Source organism: Danio rerio, chromosome 8, assembly GCF_052040795.2.
Source record: "Danio rerio strain M-AB ecotype USA chromosome 8, GRCz13ab, whole genome shotgun sequence".
NCBI lineage: Eukaryota > Metazoa > Chordata > Actinopteri > Cypriniformes > Danionidae > Danio > Danio rerio.
The window spans coordinates 32,580,001-32,592,929 of record NC_141028.1 but is presented as its reverse complement, the minus strand read 5'-3'; the positions used below and the strand labels follow the sequence as shown (position 1 = coordinate 32,592,929).

Sequence of the window (12,929 nt, the reverse complement as noted above, 5' to 3'; positions counted from 1 at the left end):
CTGATAACATTTCGTTGTGATAAGAGAGTGGCTTAACCCTAAGTGTGAAATTTGAGATGTTAAATGACCAGCTTTTAGAATTATTAAAAAGTTACAGTTTATTGCATCTTTGTTTGGCATGCTGCTGGTTTTTCTACAGGATATATTAAGCATTATGGTTTTAATTTGTAGGATAATAGCAGTCTGATTTATCAATTTCAATAAAAAATGTGAAAGATCACAACCTCCCAAAGAGCGATGTGAGTTATGTTGATGATCTTCAGCAGGTCTAGATCTGTCTGCTTCAAGTTGTGACAAAACACGCTCCATACCACATTTTACTTAAAGACTAGTACAACTGTAGGCAATGCATTTTTTACTGCTGTGGTCTGAACATGTCATCAGCTTTAAAATGATTTATTACTTCCAAGTTCCAGCCTTCTCCTTTGTTTCATTGTTTTATAGAGGTCATCGACTGCTCTAGATCTTGTTGTCAGTGTTTTTATATTTAGACCTTTCATTAGTTGTTGTAGAAGGAGATTAAAGGTATGACTTCATCGTTTGACAGTAGGATTGGAATGGATTAAATTGGTTAACAATTCAATTTCAAATTTGATTCACATGCTTTTGATTAAGGTTAATTCAATATCAAATAGTTTTCCAGTGTATATTATGTGCAGCGCATGGCAGACTTACCTCCCAAGTTCTTTGGATAAAAGTTATCCTGTATTATGCTTATGCATATGCAAAACTATTTGATTGCCTTCTTTGACCCATGTTCAAACAGTATTTGTGTTGAGAAGAATTCATAATTGAGACACAGCATTTGTTCTAACGTGACAAAAACAACCATTGTAAATACTGAAGATGCAAAAATCAATCTCTTATATTGTATCTATATTTCTGTCATGTCATCTCCTATAGAGAGATTTAGATTATTAAGGAATATGTTGATGTTGATGTGTGGTCTTGGTGGCATAGATCCCCTGCACCAGGCAGACTCATCAGCCTGCCTGTTCAATAGAGTTTTATGATAGATCTTTCTATTTTTGCCATGACTACTCTCTGAGAGATTTAGTTTAGTAAGAAATATGTATATTGAAATGTACAATGTGTGTGTTTGGTCTTGATGGCATAAATCAGCTACGCTGCTGCTTTGAATATTGGTAAAATAAGATGAACTATCATAAATATCTAACCAAATTTTACTATTTATATGTGCCTGGGCCACCCTGTTGAGTGGCTTAACACTAGTGTACTAGACTGTGTGTGCCTGGACTACCTTGCCGTATGGCGTAACCCTAGAATAGTAGATTATGTGTGCCTGGGCTACCCTGTCGAATGGCTTAACCCTAGTAAACTAGAGTATGTATGCCTGAGCTACCCTGTTGAATGACTTAATCCTAGTATACTAGATTATGTGTGCCTGGGCTACTCTGTCGAATGGCTTAACCCTAATGTTATAGATTATATGTGCCTGGGCTACCCTCTCGAACGGCTAAACCTTAGAATACTTGATTATGTGTGCTTGAGCTACCCTGTCAAATGGCTCAACCATAGAATACTGGATTATTCGTGCCTGGGTTACCTTGTCAAAAGGCGTAACCCTAGAATACTTGATTATGTGTGCCTGGGAGACCCAGTCAAATGGCTTAACCCTAGTGTACTAGATTATATGTGCCTGATTTACTCTGTCGAATGGTTTAACCTTAGTGTTCTAGATTATAAATGCCTGGGTTACCTTGTTGAATAGCTTAACCCTAGTATACCTGATTATGTGTGCCTGGGCTACCCTGTCGAATGGATTAATCCGAGCGTACTATTTTATGTGTGCCTGGGTTACACTATCAAATGGCATACCTTGTCGAATAGCTTAACCCTAGACTGAATTATTAAGTATTAAGTATTAACTGACTTAATACTAAAAATGCACTCTATGTCTCCATGTAACAAATTATAAAATGTTTCAGGCTGATTAGAAAAATAATCCAGCATATGCCTGAGCAAGTAAATAACATTCAACATATTTGGATGCATGTAAACTCATTGTTGAAGAAATTATAAAATTTTAAAGTAGCACAACTGGGGCACTTTAGGGAATTATATTGGTTAACTGAAATAATAAAATATGATAGTTAATGAATTGTAAAAAATATTTATTAAATTTATTTAGGCAAGAGAAAACTGGCAATACTAATGCTCTTGGACACTCATCATACTTTTCACTACTTGCTTTTGATATTATGATGTGGTTTTCTTTCTAGCCTCAATCATATGAAGCGGTTGAGCCAGTGGACCTGGATGAGTTCCTGATGTCTCAGCTGCGCAGTGGCGATGCCGAGGTCATGCAGGAGTTGGGTGAGTTTCCTGATGACGACCTGGATGTTGAGCTTGTGGAGAGGGAATGCAGGACCATCCGCCCCACTATTGCTGAGGAAGGGTAAGTGCTGTATCATTCCAGCTGGGGTTGAGGACATCAACCCTTCTGAAAAAAATATGAATAGATGCTTTTTTGGTATTAAATAATAATGCAGGTACTAGTAACGAAGACATAAATCATATGATTGCTCAGATTGTTTTAAAATGAAAATGTATATTAATTTAAAGTTGCAAAAATAAACGTTTTCACCACAAAATGTCATCTTTCTGACAGTTTTTAATTCCAAAAAGGCTTTTTATGGCACAAACTGTTAGTAAATCTGGGCCTATTTATATACTGTTACAATCAATGGTAATAAAAACTTTTTTAGAAAATAATGATAATAATAATAGTGATAATAATAATAATAATAATACATGTACATTAATATTTGTAATGTGTGTGTTTTCAGAGTGGAGCTGGATTCCCATGTGAGGGATTGTGTTCAGAGTTACACGCAGCCTTGGCTGGTGGTGAGCAGAAGGTAAATTCCCAGACTCCATTTCCTATGACTCCTCAGGGCTTAAGTTTGAATATTCAATTTAACAAGAACTTCATTTACTATTGTTTCATAATGTTCTCTGAAGTACACTTATAATGTTAGCAAGATTTATACATCAAAATACACAGTTCTGAAGTAATTTAGGCCCTTTTTCTATCATACTTTTGATTAACAAGTTTAACAAGATGAACAAATGAACAGCGATGTGATCTGAATCCCGTCTTTTGTCATGCTATCACATCATATAGTTCTGAAACTTTTTTTATGGAAGGATTTTTATTGTACAAGGATCTCATATTTGACAAAAGATCAATGGATGAAAATGCTGTGTTTGGATGTTTATTTATTTTTATACTTTTTTGTGTTTCTCAATTACAGAAGTCAGGGTTATGGATGGATTTCATACTCTGATAGAACAGACTCTAACAAAATCTTACAGAGGCAGACATTTGAGTCTGACGTTCAGCCAGACAAACAGGAGCAACTAGTAAGCAAAGTTTATACAATGTTACATCTAATGTACATACTATTTTACAACAACAACAGGTGGCAGCTGGTATTTTTGACATTTTAAGGGTCCCATAAAGTGCTTTGAAATGTGCTTTTTTTATTCGATGTTTGATGTTATCTCAACTGAAAAATGAAAAGAGTGCGGTACTCTCTTTAAAAACCAGCCAATAGAGTTACATTTTATTACAGTTATCGCCAGTGAGCGTGGTTGATCTCTCGTGCATCAAATGAAAAGCAAATGAGAAACATCTTGAAGGGGGCGGGGCATGTCAGACACTAGAGAGCATTTGATTGGTCAAGATTTGATGAGAAACTGAAGTATAAGGTTTAAAAGTTGATCCATTTAGGCGGAAGTGACAAACTACAAGCTTTACATGTTTCTATCACTTTCATATCTTCAAAACGCAAATTTTGTCATTGTTTTGTACCACACTAGATTATAGATATCCTTTGAAGAATTACATACTTATCTTAACATCTTAAAAACGTTATTTTAATTTCACTGGACCTTTAAGGATGCAAAGGCGCAATGATTCGGAATGAAAATTGCAGCATGAGGGTGTCCAAACAGCGCTTCAAAAAACTGCAAGATGCAAGGGTAATTGTCTCACACATCTGTGAAGCATGTTTACTTTAAAAAAACAATGTTGTAAAGGAAAAAAGCCCCTAAGTATGTCCATTCCTTTACTGTAAAAAATGAGGAGTAGGGTTTACTTGAAAAAAGCTTAGAAATTTTTTTCTCTCAGAGAAGGCTAGTAAATCTTCAAAGCTTTTCCAAATTTAATATTAACCAAAATTATTACTATGTTTAATTACAAATGTTAATTTAAGTTTACTTGGGGAGGTCAAAGTAAATTTTATTGATTTTTTTTTGTTTTTTTTGTAAAATTTAATTAAGTCGTACATTTAAATATATTAACATTTTTAGATATACTTTTTATCCAATATTCATAGTTATCTTTTTTTTTAGTTATCCTGAGTAAACTACTTCAAAATGTTAAATAAAATATGGTGATGCATTGCAACTATTTCTTAATTAAAAAGACATTTTCATTGGATACTGTAATTTGAGTTAAACTTCTTAATAAACAAATTTTAAAAAGTCCTTTCAGACAGAATGATGGGGTCATCTATAAGGAGTATATTCCCTCATATTAATGTGGATGGATTAATAAATATGTCTTTCTGTGTCATGTTTTGGCCACTCAGGGCTCAGATAACTTATCATTCTGGGTTTAAATGAGTTCCGAGGCTGTCCAATCGTATTTACAGTGCAGACAGCACGGGAGGGTAACTTTAATGTTATATTTATATATTATAAATCATCCTAAAGTTCACTATAGATTATACTTCTCTGTAGATTATATTTAGAATGTAACACAGTTGTTTTAGACACAGATGTTGTTTGCTAATATGCTAATGCTAATCAGATCTTTAGCAAACTCACTCAAATAACACTTCATACATTCTCTTTAATCACCAAAACTGCAGACAGGAGCTCTATACCTGCAAACAAAACTAAATTGATCAATTAACAAATAACTCAAGTAACTAAAAGTAACTAAATAAACAAGTAACAAATTTTTTACAGTGAACACATACAAAGCAAATTTCTGCTTGCACTACAGGGTTGTTGAATGCTTGACTTTAATGTATATTTCAAACAGTGGTCACCCCCTCCCCCGCTCTTCAGCACCCTTCTTACATTTGTACATTTGTGAACACCCAACCACCCACCCCCCGCTTTTCACCTGGGGGCCTTGTCAACAATCCCCAATTTGCGCTACGCCGCTGTTTCAAAGTTGATTGTATGTGCTTTTGTTAAACCCATTTGTTCACATGAATTCAAACTATTTTCAAACTATGTTTAATAGCAGAAATAGTGACAAAAAACTCCAGTACCCATGATGCTGTAGAGCAAAATTTAGGCAACCAGAGTCTCAGTGAGCATAGCACAGCCAAACAAGCAGTGCGTTCCATTTGGAATACCTCATCACTATGAAGGGATTACCCTCCAGAGTGACCACATCGAAGGGATTATGTCATAGGGATGAGCTCTTCCGAACAGTGTGCAGTGTCTGTATCAGTGGAAATGACTTCTATTGATTGCTGGCTCTGATATTAATTAATGGAATTTTCTGCAAAGCATCATGAGTGATGTAGTTTTTCATCATGATTTTTGCAGTTAAACTGAATTTTTTTCTTCAACAGAACGACTGATTTACACTTGTTGCTCACATGTCTGGCATTTAGGTGTATTAGTTTTTGTTAAAAATCAAATAAAGAACTCAACCATTGCACTAAAATCAACATTAGGAAGAAAATAAACACAAATAATTCAAATGAAATGAGCTAAATCTTTTCCGAAGGTAATTTTTGTCTCCATGTTCACCACCTTGGCTCCATCCCACCCTGTTTGTGAAGATGCAGGGACATAATGAGCCACGAATATTCATTCTGTCCCCACAGCTTCCTTCCCAAAGTAGCTCTGCCAAGATTTAATTATCCAAACCACAAAGATTTGTTTCACGCCATGTATCTTTCATGAGTTTAGATTCAGAGCTCACAGGAACACCAAAATCCCCTCTTCATTTGGGACCCTTTAAAGGGCCTCAGCTTTCACTGCAGGAGTTATTAGCAATCCAGATGAGTACCAAAGGCCTGTGTGTCTTTAAGCAAGTAGATTAGGAATACAAATGGAATGGAATGGAGAGGTCTAGACGGAATGCATCATGGGAAGCCTGCGTGATGCCCTCTATCATAGTCTGTGCATATGGTTCTTATATTTGGCGATTAACAGAAATCTCTCCTAGGGTTTTGAGAATTCATCCATCTGAAAGGCTTACAGTTTTCCTGGAAAAAGGCATTAGTCTCAGACATGTATCGAACTCCTTTGGTCTAGTTCACTGGCAGTTTTGTGGCTGAGGAGCGAATTAAATTCAGTCAGTAGAATAAGACATGACATTAGGAAAACATTTCAGAGCTGCTTTTTTTTTTTTTTTTTTTGGCCTTTGACAAGGAGCTTTATAGTACAGGAAGAAAGCTTGTATAAAGAAAAGCATGAACTTTTAATAGGTAAATAAGAGAATTATCTTATTCATCATATCAAAACAAGTGTTTATTTTGTTAGAAAATGTTTTGTCAAATATGTATGTGTATACAGTATATATAAAATCATCTGATCATCCTATTGCTGATCGGGAGAGTTTCAATTTTCTCTCTATTCACTGGAGAATACACTGTGCAAGCTCTAAATTGAGCTCAGGTATATTCTGTTTCCACTGAACATTCTTGAGATTTTTAGCAGCTTAATTGGAGTTCACCTGTGGTAAATTCATTTGATTGGACATGATTTGAAAAAGGCATACACCTGTCTGTCCCAGGGTTGACAGTGCATGTCAAAGCACAAACCAAGCATAAAGACAAAGTTATTGTCTGTAGACCTCCGAGACAGAATTGTCTCGAGGCACAAGGCTGGGGAAGGTTACAGAAAAATTTCTGCTGCTTTGAAGGTTCCAATGAGCTCAGTGGCCTCCATCATCTGTAAGTGGAAGTTGTTTAGAATCACCAGGACTCTTCCTAGAACTGGCCAGTTATCTAATGCCTAGTTCACACTAAAGGATTTTAAGCCTGATTTGAGCCCGATTTGGAAGTTAACGAGCTCGCCGACAGATCGGGCTGTGATCAAGAAGAAATCTGCGGGTGCTCGGCACTCGGCGCTCTTTATGTGTGAACTACTGAACAACACATCAACGAGGCTCGCTGACGCGTCGCCGACACCTCGCAGACGGAAATCCAACATTTAGCATGCTGAATATTCCAGAGCAGTCGGCCGACTCAACCCCACGTGTGGTCAGATGTGGTGATGAGCTGCAGCCAATGAGAGAGCATATCAGCATGAGCTGAATAACTGTGTGTTCAGGAGCTCAGCAGAAACATCTGTGATTGGTCAGAATGGGCATCAACACACTCGCTTCATTCTGCGTTAGTACAGACATGAGAGTAGGATATATTAACAGTGGAACTAGAATTCTGTAACTATTAGAATTACCATACTGCTCATTCTGACCGTTCTCATATAAAACGCCATATTGTCACAACATATTTACATTCAAAGCTATTATTGAGATATTAAAATTAAGCTTTGAATGTCTGGCATCATATTTAATGACACATTACCCTAAAAATATAATATTTTTTTGGTAATACAGCCTATAAATATGTAGTTAAGATACTAAAACACTTAAAGGTCTTGGCTTTCATTTTCACTTTCAAACAGGAGAACATGCTGTTTTGAAAGATATCTGAAGTAAATTGATGTTTTTTGCCATCAGAAAGTTTTGTTTATGTTAGCAGGAAGTTGCTAGGCAAGAAAATGCACACATATTTAAAGTCACAGCGAAAAGTATCAGACATGCATGCAGTCATTTTGACCAATATGGTAATTTAAGGCAGAAAGGCTCAGTTCTTTACTGTTTTGTAATAAAAAAAATAAAAAAAACAATGTCAGAAAGAAATACAGTAATAGTTAGAAAACGGCAGGGTATTATAAATATGTTAGTTTTATTTCAAAGAGTTATAAAATTTCAAAAATTAAAAACTCTCTGTGTATCTCTCCTCTGGAACCTTGCAGATGAGTGATTAATGCGCTGATAAATCAGCTGATTTGACAATGTTTTTAAATGCTTTCTCTAAAGCTTGAAACTCTGTCAGTGATGTCATCAGTACACAAGCAGCCAATAGTGTTCAGTTTTTTCTGATGACTCCTACCTCAAAATTTCATTGGCTGTGGTTTGGTAGCTTGAATAAGCTGATGGGGAATGAGTTGTTGTCAGATCATGTAGTGTGTGACCCCCCCTCTTGTGGATCATTCACAGAGTGTTTGCACACCACAGAGATTAAAAGACACAAAGTCAAGTCACGTAGTGTGAACGGCACAGCGATCTGCTGATGTTTAAAGTCCTGTAGTGTGAACTAGGCTTAAGCTGAGTGATCGGGTGAGAAGGGCCTTAGTCAGGGAGGTGATCAATAACCCGATGGTCACTCAGTCTGAGCTCCAGTGTTCTTCTGTGTAGAGAGGAGAACCTTACAGAAGGACAACCATTTGTGCAGCAATCCACCAATCAGGCCTATATGGTAGAGTGGCCAGACGGAAGCCACCTCCCACCTGGGATTTGCCAAAAGGCATCTGAAGGACTCTCAGACCATAGAAAACAAATTTCTCTGGTCTAATAATACTAAAAGTGAACTCTTTGAAGTGAATGCCAGGCGTTAGGTTTGGTAAAAAACAGCCATCGCTCATCACCAGGCTAATACTATTCCTACAGTGAAGCATGGTGGTGGTAGCATCATGCTGTGGGGATGTTTTTTAGCAGCATGAAATGGAAGAATAGTCAAGATAAAGGGAAAGATTAATGGAGCAATGTATAGAGACATCCTGAATGAAAACTTGCTTCAGAGTGCTTTTGACAATGACCCAAAGCACACCGCCAAAATATCAATGGAGTGGCTTCACAACAAGTCTGTGAATGTCCTTGAGTGGCCCAGCCAGAGTCCAGACCTAAATCCTATTAAACATCTCTGGTGAGATCTGAAAATTGCTGTATACCGTCACTTCCCATTCAACCTGATAGAGCTTGAGAGGGACTGCAAAGAGGAATTGACAAAAACTCCCAAAGACAGGTGTGCCAAGCTTGTGGCATCATATTCAAAAAGACTTGAGGCTGTAATTGCTGCCAAAGGTGCATCAACAAAGTATTGAGTAAAGGCTGTGAATACTTATGTGATTTTTCAGGGTTTTTATTTTTAATAAATTTGCAACAATTTCAAAAATCACAAAGAATCACTGTATTTTTCTGGGCTTCCATTGTATTCACGTTGTGCCCTTCGATTTATTCTTGTGTTACCTTGTGTTCTCCAGTGAGCTTGACTACTGCTCAAGTCTCGCATAGTTGTTTTGGGCTGATGTCATCAGCAGTGTGAGTAATATGCAATTACTTGGTATATCCTTAGTATGTAGACTTCAAAGGTTGATAACATACAGCGCCACATTGTCAAAAACTGCCACGTGACAGACAAGCAGATACATGTGAATGTGGATGGAAAAATATGAACGTATTCACTGATAGTCAAGGTGATTTGAAGTTACCAGATGAGCCCATGTCATTTAGCCATTGTTATCTTGGAATAACAAACCCTGGAATGTTGCAACAGGCCAATCATAATCGAGTGTTCCAGAAAGCCATTAAATAAACATAAATAATATATATTTTGACTTTGGTAAATGTGAGTATAGATCTTTAATTTTAAAAACCATGATATCAAAGTATATTTTCCATATTTCTCCAGGATAAGTCGCCGTCGCTGACAGCACTGTGTGATGATTCAGCTCGGACCACCCTCACAAGCTCAGATTTTAACCTGAGGGCCCTTCAGCCAGACCAGCGAGTGGAAAGTGTCCTGCGTTTCAGCAGCCCAGAGGAATTGGACCGCTTCAACCAGGAGTCCAGACAGAGCAACCGCTATGGCGAACTCTTTGGCCTCTACCCGCCTATTGATGAGGTGAAGCCTTTAAATTGCATTAATCACAGGCAAACAAAAATGTAACAATGGTTTAGGGTGTAAACACAAGGATGATTCAGGTAAAAAAAAAAACATCCATATTTATTCTGTTTACAGGAGGATGCTGTTGCAATTCGGCCTATTCCTGACTGTCCAAAGGAGCATTTTGGCCAAAGGATATTAGTGCGATGCCAGACCGTCAAGTAATACTTCATATCATAGATGTTTATTTGGTTTAATATGATTTATGTTTAGCAACAGGCTAATTCATGCAATCATAGTATTAAAAAATATTAGCTGCATGTTAATTCTTGTTAGCAACATATAAAGCATCTTGGTCGTGTGTTATTGTCTTATAAACAAGCTAACAACATTTAATTGATGTTAATGAAATGTTCAACATGTTAAAATATGCTAATTAATACCATCAAAAATCTAAACATGTTAGAATTTAGCAAATTGTTAATTCATTCTAATATTCTAAAACATGTTAGCAGTGTGTGCTAAAACATGCTGAAAGCATATTAGAAACATGCTAATCGTCGTTACAGTGCTACATGGTACAGTTATGTCAAACATGCTAAAACGAGTTAGTCTGTTACTTGTAGCATTGTATCCACATGTTAACAACATGTTCATACTAGCAAAATGCTAAAGGATGTTAGCAATGTGTTAAATTAAGCAAGAAACATGATAACATGTTTAAACATGCCAACAACTTGTTAAATAATATTTCTAGCTCGATTCTAGTTAGCCTGTTACTTGTAGCATTGTATCCACATCTTAACAATGTTTTCACAACAGCAAAATGTAAAAATTTGTTAGCAATGTGTTATATCAAGCTAGAAACATGATAACATGTTTAAATATGCTAACAACTTGTTAAATGTTTCTAGCTTGGTTCTAGTTAGCCTGTTACTTGTAGCATTGTATCCACGTTAAGAACATATTCATATTAGCAAAATGCTAAAAGATGTTAGCAATGTGTTTAATCAAGCAATAAACATGAAAACATATTAATTATGTTTATGTTTAAACACAGTAACAATTTGTTAAATCATGTTTCTAGCTTGGTTCTACTTAGTCTGTTACTTGTAGCATTTTTTCAACATGCTAAAATTATAATTATGTCAAACATGCTAAAAATGAGTTAGCCTGTTACTTGTAGCATTGTATCCACATGTTAAAAAAATAATTTTTAATATTAGCAAAATGCTAAAAGTGTTAAATCAAGTTTCAATTGTTTCTAGCTTGATTCTAGTTAGCCTGTTACTTTTAGCATTGTTTCCATACACACGCTTATGTTAAATTTTTTCTTGTTTTTATTTCATTCTTTAGGTAGAAACACGTGCATCTTACAATTATGGTGTATAAATTGTGCTGATTGTCTTTTCTCTTCATGCATTAAGTGTTATTAAAAATGTATATTCCTTTGAGAGAATATTTCCAATGTCTTTAACAGATTTGAGATTGAAATCGAGCCTCTCTTTGCAACAATGGCCCTCTATGACCTGAAGGAGAAGAAGAAGGTCAGTTTCTGATGGTTACTTTAAAAGCTAAGAATAAAATTACAAATATGTGATTTCACTGTTGTAGTTTGATCTGTTTTCTTAAGCTGTGGAGACATAATTAATAATTATTCTGCCTGTCAGTGTTCTTCCTGTTTGTCCTCCCACATTCCTTGACTTCAGTCTCTACAATACTGGACTTTAAAGAGAAGCCTTTTCCATAAACAACCATAACAAGTAAATGTTAAAAGAAACAATAGTTATACAAGCATAAATAGGCCTCAAAATAAGTCTGAAGAGTATAAAACAAGGGAACACAAGACATTTAAATACACACAGCCTGTCTTTACCTCAGATTTAAGAAGGTCTTGCAGTGACAGTCATGGATGTTAAGCAATCAGTAATTATACTACGTTTAGATGCAGTGCTGTGTATTTCCATATTAAACAGACAGACTGCAGATATATTTGGGAGGAATATCCTGCATTACATTAATCCTCTTTAGTGTTAGCTTTGACTGAAGAAGGTTAATACATGAGACATCAGGTCACATGATCCATGCTAAATGGGGACTTTATTCTGGTATTTTTTGTCGTCATATTTTGATGTAGAGAGTGTTTTGTATGGGAGGAATAACTAGTTTTAGTGTTTAGCATGAGGAAAAAATATTTAGGATTCCTGAAATGCCTGTATTTAAGTGATTTATCAGGGGACTCTTATCTGACATGAGACTCTTAGGCCATGTTTACATCAGAAAATTTATATTTCAGATTTAGTTTGCTCTGCATTAAATATAAGTTAAGTTGTTTATTATGCAACATCAAATCTCTTCTAATGTTCTTTAAAATCATCAGGTTTGTTGGTTTAAGCTAAATGCTGTATATTTTTTCCTTTCAGATTTCAGAGAACTTCAACTTTGATCTGAACTCAGATCAGATGAAGGGTTTCCTGCGGACCCACACTCCTCAAGTTGACACTTCCACTTTGTCCAGATCTGCAATTTTTTCCATCTCCTACCCCTCTCCAGACATCTATCTGGTCATTAAGGTAGTGTTAAGAGTATTTTATTGTTGGTCATTGTAGCATTAATTAAAATAGTTTTACTTTTATCAGCTTGGTCTGATTTGTTTGTTTTGTTTTGTTTTGTTTTGTTCTGTTCTGTTCTGTTCTGTTCTGTTCTGTTCTGTTCTGTTCTGTTCTGTTTTGTTCTGTTTTGTTTTGTGGGTGACAAAGTACTGCTAGGGTCTCAGTGGAAATGTTTAGGGGGAAAAGCATAAATAGAAAAATAACATTAATAAATTATTTATTAGGATATTAAGAAAAATATAAATTTTATATTAATACAGATTAGTATAAATAAAAAGGAATATATCAAATACAAATAAAAAAGATAGAAAAATATGATAAAATAAAATTAAAACTAGGCAGTGGCGCAGTAGGTAGTGCTGTC

At 35.7% G+C, this 12,929-nt stretch overlaps 1 protein-coding gene across 5 annotated transcripts in view; it reads left to right on the top strand.

The window, feature by feature from the left end:
- dock8 (dedicator of cytokinesis 8) overlaps positions 1 to 12,929 on the top strand; it is a 99,199-nt gene that overhangs the window by 26,149 nt on the left and 60,121 nt on the right. For all 5 annotated transcript variants that reach the window (XR_015498076.1, XR_015498077.1, XM_087264867.1 and 2 more), the window contains 7 exons: positions 2,244 to 2,419; positions 2,811 to 2,882; positions 3,279 to 3,387; positions 9,759 to 9,971; positions 10,089 to 10,174; positions 11,434 to 11,500; positions 12,377 to 12,526. Coding sequence is in view for 3 of the 5 variants with exons in the window: in XM_087264865.1 (XP_087120991.1) it covers positions 2,244 to 2,419; positions 2,811 to 2,882; positions 3,279 to 3,387; positions 9,759 to 9,971; positions 10,089 to 10,174; positions 11,434 to 11,500; positions 12,377 to 12,526 (873 nt within the window). In the remaining 2 variants the exon portion in view is untranslated. The remainder of the gene's footprint in view (positions 1 to 2,243; positions 2,420 to 2,810; positions 2,883 to 3,278; positions 3,388 to 9,758; positions 9,972 to 10,088; positions 10,175 to 11,433; positions 11,501 to 12,376; positions 12,527 to 12,929) is intronic.